The following is a 17549-nucleotide window of genomic DNA, read 5'->3' on the forward strand; positions in this document are numbered from 1 at the left end:
CACCCTAGTTGCCTGGAAGTCAGTCTTCCACTAGCAGCCTTTGGATGAGGACATAGAACTCTCAGCTCTGCCTGCACCATGCCTGCCTGGATACTGCCATGCTCCCACCTTGATGATAATGGACTGAACTTCTGAACCTGTAAGCCAGCCCCAATTAAATGTTGTTTTTATAAGACTTGCCTTGGTCATGGTGTCTGTTCACGGCAGTAAAACCCTAACTAAGAAAACGACTTAGGCTGAAATAAACTTTTAAAACTAACCTATTAAAGGCTGGAGATGTTGCCTCCAGCAGCCACAGGTTACTGGGTTCCTGAAAGGAAAGCTGGGGATGGATGGGAAGGATGGAGAGTTCTCTGATCAAGGCTCAATCTTTTAACTGTAGGGTCTTGAATTTAAAGGGGGGGAGACCCAACCCCCACTTTGCCAGGATTTCGTTGCTTTGTCAGGATCTTTTCAGGAAAGCAAGTTCAGCTGCCCAGCAGCTAGCTTCTTGCAGGAAGCTGCAGATGTGGCACACAATATACTTTACCTAGGACTTTACCTAGGTCAGAAGACACCACCCTAGGTGGTCTAGTGGACTATGGCAGAAACAGGTCTCATTCAGCCCGCTCAAGGCTGGGGGAAGGCACATGGAGAGATGGATCCGTACCCCCCAGAGCTCGTGTCTCTAGCTGCATATGTATCAGAAGATGGGCTAGTCGGCCATCATTGGAAAGAGAGGCCCCTTGGTCTTGCGAACTTTATATGCCTCAGTACAGGGGAACGCCAGGGCCAAGAAGTGGGAGTGGGTGGGTAGGGGAGTGGGAGGGGGGAGGATCTGAGGGACTTTTGGGATAGCATTGGAAATTTAAGTGAAGAAAATACCTAATTAAAAAAAAATTTGCTACTTTTGCAGAGAATCTGGGTTTGGTTCTGGGCACCCACAGATCAAAAACTATTTGCATATCTAGTTGCAGAAGAACTGATGCTCTCTTCTAGTCTCTAAGTGGACTTCTACCAAGTTCGTGTGTTTTAAACATGCACAAATGCAGTCAGTCTTACTCTTAAAATAAAAAGGTAATTTTATAATTTAAAAATGAAATATTAATCCCATAAGTTATATGACATTTACTTAAGGGACTGTGAATTAGTATAATTACACACTTAAGACTGGAAATACAATAATGCTTGCATGCTATTGAGTCCTTTTCCTCTGCTCCTCAGCAACGTGCTTCCTCCTCTGAGAAGATGGTATTTCTTTTAGAGTCATCACAAGTGTGCTTTCATTCAAGTTTTCCTCCTAAGTCTGTATTTAAGTACTGTATTATTTAGACTTGCTTGTTTGGAAAAGACCGCATCAAAGTGTATGTGTGATTTTTATAAGTGACCTCTTGCTTTAAAGATTCTTAAGTTACCTGATGCTAGTTGTGATGTTTACTTATTGTTCCTGCAAAGGATACAAGGTATGAGGTTCTCAGCACTCACACCAGGTAGCTCACAACTACTGTCTATAACTCCAGCTGCTGCAGACTCTGATCCCTCTGGTCTCTATGGACACTTGCATTTGTGTGTGTGTGTGTGTGTGTGTGAATATACACATAGAGAAATACATGCACACACCCACAAGTACTTTTTGAAAACTAAAATGAAAAGAGAAGATTCATATATTGCATCTATCATTATTTCATATTAATTTCTCTGTGGTGTTATATTTAAGGTGTGTAAATGGTCTATAGTTATAGAATATTTGGGATATTTCTCCTTTGATATCGTAAGGGAGGATGTTCTGAAATATCCTCTGGTGCAAAGATGTGTTTTTTTCTCTAATATAACCAAGAATCAAATTACTGGTTTCTGAAATCTTCATATCAATCCTACTCAATAAGGTCAAACAACCCCAATATTCTACCTGTCTATACCAGCATCCTCTGTTCAAGACTTTAATTTTCCTTTTTTTTAAAATTAGGTATTTATTTCATTTACATTTCCAATGCTATCCCAAAAGTCCTCCACACGCTCCCCCACCCACTCCCCCACCCACCCACTCCCACTTCTTGGCCCTGGCGTTCCCCTGTACATATAAAGTTTGCACGACCAATGGGCCTCCCTTTGCGCTGATGGCTGGCTAGGCCATCTTCTGATACATATGCAACTAGAGACACGAGCTCCTGGCAGGGGAGGGGGGTCATATTGTTGTTCCACCTATAGGGTTGCAGATCCCTTTAGCTCCTTGGTTACATTCTCTAGCTCCTCCATTGGGGCCCTGTGATCCATCCAGTAGCTGACTGTGAGCATCCACTTCTGTGTTTGCTAGGTCCCGGCATAGTCTCACAAGAGACAGCTATAAAAGTCATTTCCAGTGCTTGCTGCTTGTTTTTAAGTTCTTGTTAACATGACTGGTCTGTGGTGGAACATCATTGAAGTCCAGTTTAAGTAAGAGAAGGTTCTTTTCATGTATTTATTGTCCATGCCAACTTCCAACTTGCACATGTGCTCTTTCATCTCAGTTGTCCACATGTTTAATGTGTGGGGTGTCATTTTAGAATCCTCTGTGTATTAGGGATATGAGACAGTTGTCTGATTTGTGGTTTTGTTGATATCTCTCATTCTGGGGTTCTCTTTTGCTCTACCAATTTTTTAAGTGAATATAGGGCTCCTAATTAATTTGTTAATATTTTCTTTTATAGCCATTTGTCCACACACCATGCATGTGGAAGGTTATCTTTCCTTTATACTCCACAGTGCCACCTCATCCTAATAGAATGTCCAATATTCTAAACTTTGCCTCTCTATTCTTTGTGCTGCTTCTGTTGGTTTCCTCTTTCTTTCAAATGCAACTTCCTTTAAATAAGCCATAGCATCTTAGAAAAAGGTTTTTTGCTTTCTTATTCAAAAGTGTTCTTATTGCTATTACTTCTTATTCATAAAAGTATCTTGGTTTATAATATGTATAGAAGGCCTGGTAAGATTTGTTTACGATAAAATCAAAAGAATAAGTCAACTGCCAGGTAACTGAATGTTGTATTATTTCTTTACTTTTAAAATATTACTTAAAGATTTTGTTTTTAAGCTAATATATTCAATTTAATTTTATGAATGCTTTATCCTCTGTTCATAATCAAAATTATTATATTTATGCCTTTACAATCCCATGAAGCAATACTATTTATTTTGAGTTTTGTGTGTATGTGTGTGAGTGTGTGTGTGTGTGTGTGTATTCCTCATGTATTTTTTACTTTCATACCATGAAATTGAGTAGAACTGATGTGATGTTTATTTTTTAATAGTCTTAGAGTTCTTCAAGTTTAATTGATAGTATTAAGCAATTATTATCAAGGTGATGAATTTTCTTTATTAGTTTTCCTCTTTCTTTTTTAATTTTCCAATATTAATAGTTTATTTACTACAGTAGGGGGACATTGAATTTAGATTATATATCATTTGATACTGCCATATGATTCTTATAGCTATTTACTCTTTTCACAAGATGCATACATGCACACACAGTTATCTATTCTGTTTCATAGGACACCTGAATATTTACTTGAGAATAATTTTGTGTTTAAACAAATCTATCACATTTAAACTTGTATTATATTAAATGAACCTATTCATGGAAATTTCTTCCTTGCAATTCTGCAGTTAAATATCTCCTTTACAAAATGATAAACTCTTTGGATCTTCAAGATAACTCTATGCATTAATACAGTTTAAGTGTGTTCATTTTGTGTTACTATTCTTATATATAAGACAATTTCCAACGTCCTAGGTTTGGTTACTATTAGAATACAAAAAAATTACTAATTTAGTAAATGTTTTATCATATTTCTTTGTATTCTAATGCAATTATAATTTTATTTTTATATATAAACATACCATTTGATAATATTTCCTTTTCTTTCTGATTTTATTTTTTCACTTGCACTTTTAATAACAAGAGCTATTGAAAGACCCATAACGTGAGGACTCCCCCACGTTCTGACTCAGGAGAGGCGACACCCAAAATCACCCACAAGAAACGGTCTTGCTGCACACTGCAAGAGAATTTTTATTCAAGAGCACTCTCGGGCCCATGGTCATACACCATGCAGGGGTAGAGGACCGTGGCACCCCGAGTAGCTGAGTAAGGGGGTATTTAAAGGAAGAAACCACAACTCAAGGAGGTGGGGAGGGCGTTGTTGGAAAATACCAAAAATACCAGTTAAGAGTCACAAGGAAGTGCAAAGTCACAAGTGTCACAAGGAATACCTGGTAATTGTGAGGGTTATTTCTCAAGACAGTTTCTTTTTTTTTTTAATTTTTAATATTTTATTACATATTTTCCTCAATTACATTTCCAATGCTATCCCAAAAGTCCCCCATAGCGCCCCCCACTTCCCTACCCACCCATTCCCATTCTTTTGGCCCTGGCATTCCCCTATATTGGGGCATATAAAGTATGCAAGTCCAATGGGCCTCTCTTTCCATTGATGGCCGACTAGGTCATCTTTCGATACATATGCAGCTAGAGACAAGAGCTCCGGGGTTCTGGTTAGTACATCATGTTGTTCCAACAATAGGGTTGCAGATCCCTTTAGCTCCTTGGGTACTTTCTCTAGCTTCTCCATTGGGAGCCCTGTGATACATCCAATAGCTGACTGTGANNATCCACTCCTGTGTTTGCTAGGCCCCNGCATNGTCTCACAAGAGACAGCTATATTTGGGTCCTTTCAGCAAAATCTTTCTAGTGTATGCAATGGTGTCAGCGTTTAGAAGCTGATTATGGGATGGATCCCTGGATACGGAGCCCCTAAAGATAGCACATTTGCATAGCTGGTTCCAGCAATGGTCAGGGTGGGTCAGGGTGACTTTCTTTGAATGAACACTCTTTGAACCCAGGAAGCGGGTAGGTGGAGGAATGTCACTATCTGTTTTATGACCAGCACACCTCAGAGCACTGAGCCACAAAGGCCCCACTCCCAAGCCTGGGCCCAAAGGCCTAGAATTTTGTTTTTACGTTTTATTCTTTCACTATAACAAGCATGTTTCTGTCTGATCTTTGATTTTGATTACTCCGTATTAACTATGATACTCCTTATTAACCATGATGTAGGAAATTATTTAGTTTTAGTGGGTCATTTTATATAACTAATCAAATTATTGTTTTATCAAGGGATATAAGATTCTTCACAGGGGCAGGGTCTAGTTCCATGTCATATAAGTTCTTCATGTGAGATAGTTTTAAAATATAGAGGGAGAGATGGTATTTGGGAACATACAGAAGAAAGACATTTCAAAGAATGGATTTCAATACATTCCAAGATTCATCATCTGTATAAAGAAGAAAAGCTACCAGGATACACTGGGCAAAACAGGAAAAACCTAACAGAAGAGAAAAAGGAGAGCTAACTCTCTATGACTTCTGAGCTACAGTACAAAATGATTCAGGAAAGGAACTAGTTTGGTCACTGAAAGAGATTGCTAATTAGTGGTATGTCAAGAGGATTGCAGCAGGTCATGATGAGAATGGAATTACAAGAACAAGAATCTCTTTTGAGATTCTTGCTCTGCCTTGTACTGCTGAATTGCTCATTTCCAGCCTAGGATGCTTCCTATTTCTCACTCATTTATATTTTCTTAAAGCTCCTACATATTCCTCCCAACCACAATCACCAGGTTTACATTCTCCTGTTAGGAAGATATTGGTTTATCCTTCTGACTTTGATATTCCTTCCTTCCCACAACCTACTTATTTTCAGAGAAAAGCATGATGTCGTGTTTTCAAAGACCGTGATTTTTTTGTTCGTTATAAATTATTTTATTTATTTACATCCCATTTCTGCCCTCTCCCAGGCCCCCCTTCACAGAGTCTCTCCCCCTCTACTTCTCTCTTATCTGAGAGGGTGCCCCACCAGGTACCCTCCAGCCTAGGCATATCAAGTTTCTGCAGGGTTAGGAGCATCCTCTCCCACTGAGGCCAAACAATGCAGCCCTGTTGGGGAACAGATTCCAAAGATAAAACAATAGCTTTAGAGACAGCCCCCACTCCAGTTTCTCTGGGGATCCACATAAGACCATGGTTTTTTTTAAAAGCCATGCATTTGCCTGTGAGAGAGTATGTGAGGATTTATGTAGACAGGACTAGGAATGGGTACAAAGTAATATGATAGTGTTGATTCTTTGATAAGCATAGAACAGAGCTTATGACAAATAGCTTGTCACATCTAAAATGGTCAGAAATATTCATAGCAATGTGAAATTTTAAGCTTCCTTTACTAATGATTGTTTTAAGGTTTTTGAGATAGTTTTATTTAAAGTTGGACCTAAAGAGAAAAAAAGTTCTAGAAAAATTCAGCTTTCTCTCTTTAATAAAGCAACTAGTGAAAGTATTTGACTTTCCATATACAAATATTAATCAAATTAGCTTCATACTAATAATCATTTTAGAGTCTGAAAAGATGATCCAAAAATATTTAGTATTTGGTAATATGCACCTTTTCCAACTATCTTATTTGTAGTCAATATTTTGTATAATGAGACAACCTGTTTAGAGAAGCAGAAAATGTAGACTTGGCTCTTTTTTGGAAAAATATTCCTATATTTAATCAGGAACCTTAAGCAAAACAGTCTAAGTTAAGATTTAATTTAAATGAGATATATTTAAATCTTTTAAATGATTAGCTATACATAGAACTATGTACGGTGCATCTTTTCAATGCCTGAATTAGACTGTTTCTGGGTTTTCTATGTTAGATGTGAAATGCATAAACTCTATTTTTATCTGAACTCTCAGATATCTTCCTTCTTTCATTATTATTCTTTACTAATGTTTAGTAAGCCTTAAAACACTGAACAGGTGGCATTACTGTCTTTTATAGATAGTATTACTAGACTGGCTTGTTGTCAATGTTAATAATAACTTTCTATGCTATTTACATATAAGAGTAGTTAATCCAAATTAGTATAGAATATACTTTAAATATAAAGTTTTGGTAGGATAATACTGATTTTTATTCACTAAAATAGTTTCTCATCACATAAGCATTTTTTATAAACTAAATATTTGTTTACTTTTATTTGAGCATTGATTGAATTTATTGTTTTTATTGACAATATGTTACAAAGAGCACTTACTAGAACTAGACATGTTATTATTCTCTTTAGTTCTTATTTATGATAATTTTAATTTTATAATAGTTGATGAAATCACATTCATATCTTCAAAACTTTAGAAGAATTTGTAAAGTAGTATCATTTTTAAATAAAAGAATAAATTAAATCCATTTTCTTTTTCAATCATTTTTTTCAATTATGCATATATATATTCATATATTCTTTCTATTTCAGTAGCTGAGACCTTTGCTAATTGCCAACACAATCAAAAACTCACCGGTACTTTGAACTGGGAAGATCTCACTGTTTTGATAGGATTTAAGTATTGATTATCTAGTATAGAATTGTACTTAGTGCTTTAATAGTGAAGATATACTAGATGGGTGTCAAGGAGCAATTCTGCCATATAACCAAGCATGAGAGAAAAGATGGTGCCATAGAGAGCTTATAATTCCACTGGCTTCTAACCATTGGTGGGATTTAATAGAGGAGATTGTATAAAGTACACGATTAGGATGAAATAGGCTATATAAGAGATGCCTGTGTCTTCAGTGAATAGCCACCATTGACGATGTGCTTTACAAATGGGAGAAAATACATTTTTTTTTAATTTTTAAATTTAAGGCATGCTTTATTAGATATTTTCTTCATTTGCATTTCAAATGCTATCCCCAAAGCCCCCTATACCCTCTCCCCACCATGTTCCTCAACCCACCCACTCCTGTTTCCTGGCATTCACCTGTACTGGGGCATTATGATCTTTGCAATACCAAGGGCCTCTCCTCCCACTGATGGCCTCTTCTGCTACATATGCAACTAGAGACACAGCTCTTGTGGGTATTGGTTAGTTCATATTGTTGTTCCTCCTATAAGGTTGCAGACCCCTTTATCTTTTTGGCTACTTTCTCTAGTTCCTTCATTAGGGGCCCTGTGTTCCATCCAAAAGATGACTGTGAACATCCACTTCTGTATTTGCCAGGCACTGGCATAGCCGCACAAGAGAGAGATATGTCATGGTCCTATCAGCAAAATCTTGCTGACATATGTGATATGCACTCACTGATAAGCAGATATTAGCCCCAAAACTTAGGATACCCAAGATACAATTTGCAACACACATGAAACTCAAGAAGAAGGAAGACCAAAGTGTGGACACTTTGCTCCTTCTTAGAATGGGGAACAAAATACCCATGGAAGGATTTACAGAGACAAAGTTCAGTGCTGAGACAGAATGAAAGACCATCCAGAGACTTCCCCACCCAGGGATCCATCCCATATACAACCACCAAACCCAGAAAATATATTTTATAAAAAGTTCATGGTCACATCATCAGCCTCTGTACCAGCCTGGATGACAGGAACATCCAGGACACAGGTTGCTGGAGTTGTGGGCTAGGCTAAGCTCTCTGATTCATCTTGGATCTTAGACCCATGCTTAAGAATCAGATCTCTAGCAAGAGGTTTTCCTATGTCACCATTCTGGTCACCAATGGCCAAGAAGGACTTTCATTGAGGAAGAGATCCTTCTCTGTTGTTAAAGTTGCAACTACTCTCAAGTAAAAATAGGAGTTGTTTAGAAGACAGGATAGAGAGAGGGGAAAAAAAACTTGTTGAAAGTGTCTCATTGTTGATAGTATTCTAAGGCAACACTGACCCCATACCTCCTGCCAGAACACTGAATCACTGAAAATTAGATCATCTGTAATTTCAGCTCTGAGACTGTATGATTCTAAATACTAATGTTTTTCCCCCATCACTGCCAATACTGAATTTCTTTAACAAGATACAAATACAGCAACAGCATTGCTGGGTCAAATGCAGCCCTGAAGCATCATAGGATCATATCAGTGGGTGTGTAATTATGATAGCCAGGCTAATGACTAGGAGTAACAGCTGTCTTGAAGCACTGTCACCAGATGAATTTCTGGCAAACAAGTCTGATTTCTCAAACAAAAGGAAGTTTCTTCCTGTGCAGTCTCTTGATGCCATATTAAGATACAATATGACTTAATAGGTGAACAAGCTCTGAGGTCAGTGAGAATGGATGTGAATTTTGATTCTAATCTTAACTATAAATAACTATTTAGCTTCAATGAAATTTCAACTTCTTGTCTTGTCAAATGAGCTTAATGTGGTAGTCAATATGTAGTATTATAAAAATAAAATGAGACAAAGCAAGAGATCAATGATCAGCATCTAGGTACAGCTGAAAAAATAATGAGAGCAATTTTCATCTCACTAGCTGAGGGACTTGTCTAAGCAGGAATCAAACTCATTCTGCAATATGTTTGTAGTTTGAGTTTTAGGGCTAACTATTTGAAGGTCATGGTTTTTGATGTATGTTTCATAGTAAGATGAATTTTATGAACTAGAAAATCAGCCAGAAATAATCACTGAATTATCAAACAGAAATATACATATGATTACTTTTTTTCTCATGTGTCACTTTATCTCCAATTAAAAGAAGTTTTAAATAACTGAAGTATTTTAAATTAAATGAAAATATGTACTGATTATATATGAATATTTTATGTATATTATATATGATACTTTGATGTGATGTAATTATTTTTTAATGGCACATTTGAACTAGGTAATAAATAGTTTCATCCTTCAGGGTTGATTAAAAAGTGTCATAAAAAATGGCCAACTTCTGAGCCAGCCACTGTCCTTTCCATTCCCTGTTTTCTTGGCATGTGTGTTTGAATTTCAGTGTGTCGTAGGGAAGGTTGAGAAAGTATTTGCTGAACACTTTGGGATATTTGGGTTTTGAATGTGCTTGTTTCCCTGAAGACCCTGCTCAGGCTGACAGTCCTCTCCCTGCTCTCTCTGGTTACCTTGTAGGCAGATGCGAATGTGGCAGATGTACTTGTTACCCTCCTGGGGACAGCAGAGTCTATGGCAAGACCTGTGAGTGTGATGACCGGCGCTGCGAAGACCTGGATGGTGTGGTCTGCGGAGGTAGTAGCTGTTCTCTCAGCTTTACTTCATTTGCCCTTCGTCATTGTTTAGACTATTTAAAGTTGCTGTTCAAAAAAAAAAAAAATAAGGCATACACTGTTTGAGGTAGTAGTGGGTGGTGCAGTACCCTCATAGCACCAGGGTAAGGGGGAATGGGATGGGGGTTTGCAGAGAGGAAACTGGGAAAGGGGATAGCATTTGAAACATAAATAAATAAAATATTCAATTAGAAAAACATACAAAAATAATACACCATTACATATAAAAGCAATATAACTTTATTACCATTTCTATAAACAAGAACACTTGACTTGTGGATATGTGAAAAGACTGTCTAAATCAGTTTCTAAGTTCTATGCTAGATGGTGGCAAGCAAAAGGCTTCCATGCAAGCCGACATCTATTCATGATGTCTATTATTTCACTCAGAAACACTGAGGGAGAAATGAAATATCACCCAGAAACTTGGGAAAGATTACAGTTTAAGTTCAACTACAGAATCACAAGAGGTAGAAACTCAACTTCTTGCCTTGTTCTTGGATGCCAAAAGTCCCCTGAAAATTAATTATCCATATAAAGAAAAAGGCAGAGCAAGGGTAGATGGAAAAGTGAAATGAGAAGATGAAAGTCCAGGAGATGAAATGCTGAGATGAGCACCATCCAGGAGCAGGCATATGGATCTGAATTATGCTAGTCCTGAAAGTCTTGAAATGCTTTGTATTATTAAGAATCATGTTGGTGGTACCTTTTGATCTTCATCTGGCAACTCTCTTCTCACTCTATCATCACTACACATCTGTATATCTTTATAGGTTCACATCTACCTTCTTATATATGTTGATCACCTCTACGTTCTGTAACCTCTGAGACACTTACAATTTTACATGTGTATGTGTGTGTATGTGTGTGTGTGTGTGTGTGTGTGTGTGTGTGTATATGCATGTGTGTGTGTGTGCATGTGTGTGTGTGTGTGCATGTGTGTATAGTGTAGCTAGTATCTAGAAAGTTCTATATGGGCCTTACTACTCTTATTATCATAATCTTGTCAGTTAGGGACAGTGCCTGCAGACTGGGATCTTCTCACAATGGTCTGGTCATGTTTGTTGTCCTTTCCTCTCTGGTATTCAATGTTAACCTAACATGAAGCTCCTTGCCCAAAATAATTGGATAACTTATTTGAAGTGTTTGATTTGGTAGAAACCTATTAAATCTCTATGTACATTAAATTATGTATTTTTCCTCCATGAACATTTTTATCAAAAACTAAAACAGAATTTTTTACCTGTCATACAAGAGCAAATGCTAATTGGGTGAATGAGACAACCTGTAGAGGGTTTTGCTTGAAAAATTCTTAGGATTGCATGTGAACACCCTTTGGTATTGTCCATCTTCACAAAGTTGACTCTGTTTCCAAGAGAATAGACTTCCATGATCTACATTAGTAAAATGCCCATGTACAAACCAGAGCGGAAATCCTTCCAAGATCAAGGAGAAATGGAGTTGTCTCAGAGCTTAGAACAAGTTCTAAGAAATATATTGAGTGGTTGGTTGTTGAAAAAGGTAATGAGAACTGAAAGTTGTGTTAAGGAAGAAAAAGCATTTGATAAAAGCTACTTGATTAGAATTACATATAGGTTCAACTAGAAATTCATTCTAACATAAAAAATGAAGTTCTGCCGGGCAGTGGTGGCGCATGCCTTTAATCCCAGCACTCAGGAGGCAGAGGCAGGTGGATTTCTGAGTTCCAGGACAGCCTGGTCTACAGAGTGAGTTCCAGGACAGCCAGAGCTACACAGAGAAACCCTGTCTCGAAAAACAAAACAACAAAAAAAATGAAGTTCTAAATTTATGCAAACAAAATTCTCATCCATAAATTGTTCCCCAATGCCTGCTTCTAGCATTTGTCTTCTTACTACATCAGCATGACTCACAGGTATGTGATCAGCTCCCATGGCTGAAAGAAACCTTCAGGAAGCAAAATTCAACAAAAGAAATAAGGATGAAAGAATGTCAGTGGGTATCTGTCATAGCTAACACCATATACTTCAAAAGAACACAACTTTTATGCCAGATGGTTTGTGTTTCTTCTCTGAGGAGTGTAGGAGACCATTGAGCATATTCTCATTTGTTGAACGTTCTCAAGATTTGTTAATCATTCAGTTCATAATTCCTTGTAGAGTATATAGCAATAGAATAGACATACATATAGACATTTATATATGTATTCATATACAATAGAATAGACATATCTATACGTATGCTGATCTGCCCTATCCTGCTACAACTGTGGTTCACTCTAGGAGACCTTTATACACATTTAGACTTCTTACTGGAGTCCCCACTCAGTATAAGTAATGCCAAGTGTGGTGGTTACTTCCCCTTTCACCTGGGCTATCTGTCAACTATTCAGCTCACAGTTCAGGGCCTGATTCTCTGCCACAATCTTGCACCCAGCGCAAGGGTACTCCACAGCATTACACATCTCAGAGTCCTATTGCTAAGTTAGAGACAGTTCTTTCAGGGAGGGATCTTTTTTATAATGGCTTGGTCATGTTTTAAGTAAGAATAAAGAGCAAAAACCATTAGATATAACTAACTATCCATCATTGGTGTTTTGACTAATAACATACCCCAAATATGAAGGCCAACATATAGTCAGTCCTTTGTATATATGGCAGCTATGTTATATAAGACCACCCTGAACACTGAATTAACAAATGCAGAATCATCAGACTTAGGATAAGTGTGGAATTAGATTCTTCCTTTGGCCACAATTTTTTTCAATGACTACTCAACACACAACTTTGTTTTATTATTATTTTTTGTTCAAACACAATTCATTTGAATATAATTGACCCATTAATACTGAACTCAATACCTTTTCATGTCAAATCAAACCTAACATGTATATATTTATATAAGACATATCATATCTTTCTTGTACTCAGAAAAACAAACAAAAACAAAAGAACTTTTCAACACTATGCCAGATAGTCTTAAATCATCAATATTGGTAACAAAAAAGAGTAAAATGAACAGAATATGGTACTGAAGAGACCATGTAAGAGTTTAGAATGTGAAAGCTAAAAAATGAAAGAAAATAATGACATTCTTTGACCTTAGCTGGGTCTACAAATCTGAACCATGGTGTTTTCTACCATTGCACATATGTGATCCCATCACTCTGTATTCAGTGAGATTGGAGCTGTAAATAAACTTAGAAATAAGTAAGTCTGAAACAAAACGAGGATTAGTGCAAACAATATATAGTTCATTTTAAGTGCCACTAGAAAGGTGAACAATGCTTCATATCTTAGCTTTGCACTGACCTTCATGTAGTGGTTTCATTGAAGAGGTGAATGAAATTAATGTGGTTTTTAATTTCTCTATTTTCTGATTATGCTTTATGGAAGAGATTATACTGACCTTGGCTGTTTTAATTTCATGATTTTCTATTTCTTGACTCATCTTAAAATGAAGGAGACTCTCCATTATAGAAGACATTTGTACCTGAACCAGTTGTATTAATAAATACTCAGTACAGCAAGCACTCTGTAAGAAAGTTAAAAGTTCTCATGACTTATGTAACTCACAAAAAGCTTTTGTGGGGTATCTAAAATCCCTATTTGAGAAATCATAGAGTGAGACTTAGGCTGCTACAGAAGTTCTTCTGAGATAGATACATCACTATCTGGACTGTAGAGCTCACCTCTGTGTGTCTGGCCTATGATCTGAAGAGAAGACAGTCATGTGAGTATACGAGCCCTTGTGAAGCAGAATGCCCATATCTGATGATGGCAAGATGTTGGTTTCTGCCCCATGTCTTTGAAAGGACGCTGGTCTGGAACAACAGTGTGAACTTTTAATTGAACCAGAAAAAAGCTCTAATTCCAGAAGATAAGCAGCATTTATAATCATTCCTGATATAATGAATGATATTAGTGGTATCCAGAGTCAACCCTAGTGACTCCTAGGTTTCTTTGCAGTGTTAGAGAGACAGAAAATACTCATTAATTTAATACAATTTAAAAAGGGGGGGGGGGGTTCTTCGTCAAGGGCAACTTGGATGGAGAAGCTGGGATATATCATGATCCTACCTAATATTCTGCTCTTTATCTTCTCACATTCTTCTGAATAATCTCACCAGATATGTTTCCAGATGACCTTCTCCAGGGAACTGTTGTACTTTCCCTTTGTATGCTATGCTTTCCAGGGGTACATAACTCAGTGAGGTGCTGTGTATGTGAACATAATCAAACTCCTTTCCTCTCTTCTCCTTCATCATCTTCCACACTTCTAGTTATTTTCAAACTTAGCATAAAGAGCATCCTTCAAATAAATTAGAAATGAAGGGAGTCTCAGAATTTGTGAACATAGAATTATGGAGTATAGTAGTCTTCAGGTTGGAGTAGAGTTGGTTTGGTTTTATAACAGCTTTGGGTGTGTGGTATTTAATGTGAAAGTATTTAGGTCTGAGAAAGCTAAACAAAATCATAATGAATAAAAGTATTTGTTATGTTGAGGAAAGATATTTTATTTTCTGTGTCTTCTAAAAATATGGTTTGCTTTATGTATATGTGAGTATGCCCGAGTATATGCACCCAGTATATGCAGGTATCCTCAACTACCAAAAGAGGGCATCATCCTTTGGGGCCAGAAGGATGACCTGGGTGCTGTGAACCAAACCTAGGTCCTCCACAAGAGCAGTGAGTGCTCTTAACTGCTAATCTATCCTGACAGCCACATTTTCTTGAATCCTTAAGTAATTCTTAGTTGATCTTGAACCTGTTGGAAATGCTTTATTTGGAGCTCTTTACCCAGATATTATGCACAATACAAAATATTCTGTCTCTATTTGTTATACATTGTGGAAACAAGGATTTTTCCCTCTTAATTCATTTTTTAATCAGCATGCAAAACAACAAAATATCTTGCAGCATCTTTATATATACTGAGTTTGTTTTTGAGCTCCTTCTTTCTGCTCCATCCTTTCACACTCAGTATTTCTACTTCCACATTGTTTTTCCTACTCAGCCTGTGTTATTTTATTCTTCCCAATCCATCCCCTAATTTCTTCCCATCTAGTGGACCCATTTTTAGTTGTTTCTTAGCTTATAACTATACTCACTCCCACAAAAACACACTTTTGCAAAAGTTAGAAGCTAACAGCATAAAGAAGAAAAAACATAGTATGTGTGTTTTTGAGTCTGGATTAATTCACTAATATAATAATATATTTCAGTTCCATTTGTTGCTTGCAGATTTCATTATTATTATTTCCAACAAATAATGGATACTAAAATTATTTTAATGTATCATTTCCTTTGAAACATTTAATTAAAGAAAAGAGCAAAAAATGAAATTCATTGATAAAATATCACCAAATTAGATAGTGATGGCTTATACCTTTAATTCCAGCATTTGGGAGACACAGGTAGATGGATCTGTGAGCTTGAGACCAGTCTGGTCTACAGAGTGAGTTCCAGGACAGCCAAGGCTACACAGAGAAACTTTGTGTTGAAAAGACATGTGTGTGTGTGTGTGTGTGTGTGTGTGTGTGTGTGTGTGTGTGTGGTCATATATCATATATACTAATATATGGTGATATCTCTATCTATCTATCTATCTATCTATCTATCTATCTATCTATCTATCTCCCTAAATAATATATGATGACATTTCATTGTATTTCTTTCTAGGTTTCCTTTAAGAGATAGAACTCTTTTCAAATATAGGTTTATTAGTTCCATTGAAATAGCTTGGTAATATAGCTAGTGAAAGTCCAAATTCTCTAGTATACCAAATTGCACTGATTATATAGATGGGCCCTCTTACATCAATTAAGAATCAAGAAAGCGCCCATAGACATGTTCATGGGCCAGTCTGATCTTGCCAATCCCTTAATTGAAACTTCCTTCTCAGGTGAACTTAGGCTGTGTCAAGTTGAAAGTTAAGGTTAACTAGGAAGTTCATGCTCCCTGTTATAGGAAGCCAGTGATGGGCACACCACTACTAAGTAAGTATGAAATATTTGGATACTCTAGGCTTATAGAATACAATAAAGGAACATTTTGAATTTGAATCATGTGCTCAGTCTACCACCTCACTGATTTATGGGTTCACCTTGACATTTTGTTAGAACTCTGCATATTCAGGGTGTGGGCAGAGAACAAATACAGCTTCTAACTCAAAAGCAGGGACTGTTTGAGAATATTTTTCAACAAATATGTAAACCCAAAATATCTACATGTCTACCTAATCAGCAAGCATGTAAAAACCAAGAGCTAATATTGTTTATCCACTTTCTTAACAATAAAAGTAAAGATGATTAAACCTACTCTGGCAGGTTAAGATAAATTACCAATTATACTCAAAGGTGAATGTAACTAATTTCATAATTTTAAACAGTTCAGTTTTGATTGAACCAAAATTGCAACCTCAAAACGAGTCACAAAAATGGCAAAAAGAAAATCAGTGTGAAGTAGGACCATTCTTCATTTAATTAACTTCTGTGTGAGTCATGTTCCATCACCATACAGGGTATGTGGATTTTCTCTAAACATTTTTTGTTAACAACTAAAATGGATGTAACTATCAATTGACATGAATTTCTTTTCAAAAATGTCACTATTTAAAAATGCTTTGTATGTGTGATAGTTCCTAAGATTTATTCATTTTCAGCAATGCATATTTTTTCTAATTCCATAAAGAGAATATATTCAGATGCTGGTTCACGTGTGTTTAATTATTTTAGTGAATATAAGCTTAATCAGAGGCTTACCTCCTACGTGCCCTACACCCAGGGTGAGAATGAGAAATAGACTGCGGGTTGCTTTTTCTCATTACCCCTTGCTCTTAGAATAGCTGCCCAGGAGTCCAATTTAAGAAGCAAGAGAGGATAATGAAGAGCCACCTCTTAATTACACAATCAGTTCCCATTTCTTCTGGGACTTCTCCAGCATGAGCTGCAATTTGAAGGAAATCATATATCTGTGATTGTAAACTCAGAAATGACAAGGATTTGTAGTGTTTAATTTAATCAATAAAAGATAAAATGGATTAGTTTACCAATTAAGAACATCAGTCCAATGAGTCCAGAGCTGGCAAGTTAAGTTGCATTGGGAAAGGTTATCATCTCAAGTAGACATATTCAACCAATCTTGCATAGTTGGCAGAGGTTTCTGACATCTGAATTATTTACGATACCAACAGACCTATGTGACTATTGACTACTTGTCCCATGCCTAAAAAGATCAAGAAACTAATTTTTTAAAATTACCTAGTTTAACTAAATGCAAATACACACCTGCAATGAGTATTGTATTGCACTACACAGTGAGGCACAGAGCATTCTCAGTGCATATTTCAGTGTGAAAATGAAGGCACTGAGAAGAGATGAACATGTCAGAGAAAATGATTAATTTTTTTTCTTTTGTCTCTAAAGAGTTGGCCATCTGTACAAAGTCTAAGGAAGGCAGGCAAAAGCAGTTTCAGAGCCTTGTGAATAGTCATTAAGCT

The 17549-nt window shown here is 36.7% G+C and overlaps 1 protein-coding gene across 1 annotated transcript in view; it reads left to right on the top strand.

The window, feature by feature from the left end:
- The window catches only part of Itgbl1 (integrin subunit beta like 1), a 238356-nt gene that overhangs the window by 208551 nt on the left and 12256 nt on the right, over window positions 1-17549 (top strand). The window contains exon 8 of the mRNA XM_021181852.2: window positions 9916-10032. Coding sequence (XP_021037511.1) covers window positions 9916-10032 — 117 coding nt within the window. The remainder of the gene's footprint in view (window positions 1-9915; window positions 10033-17549) is intronic.

Source organism: Mus caroli, chromosome 14 (genome assembly GCF_900094665.2).
Source record: "Mus caroli chromosome 14, CAROLI_EIJ_v1.1, whole genome shotgun sequence".
Lineage (NCBI taxonomy): Eukaryota > Metazoa > Chordata > Mammalia > Rodentia > Muridae > Mus > Mus caroli.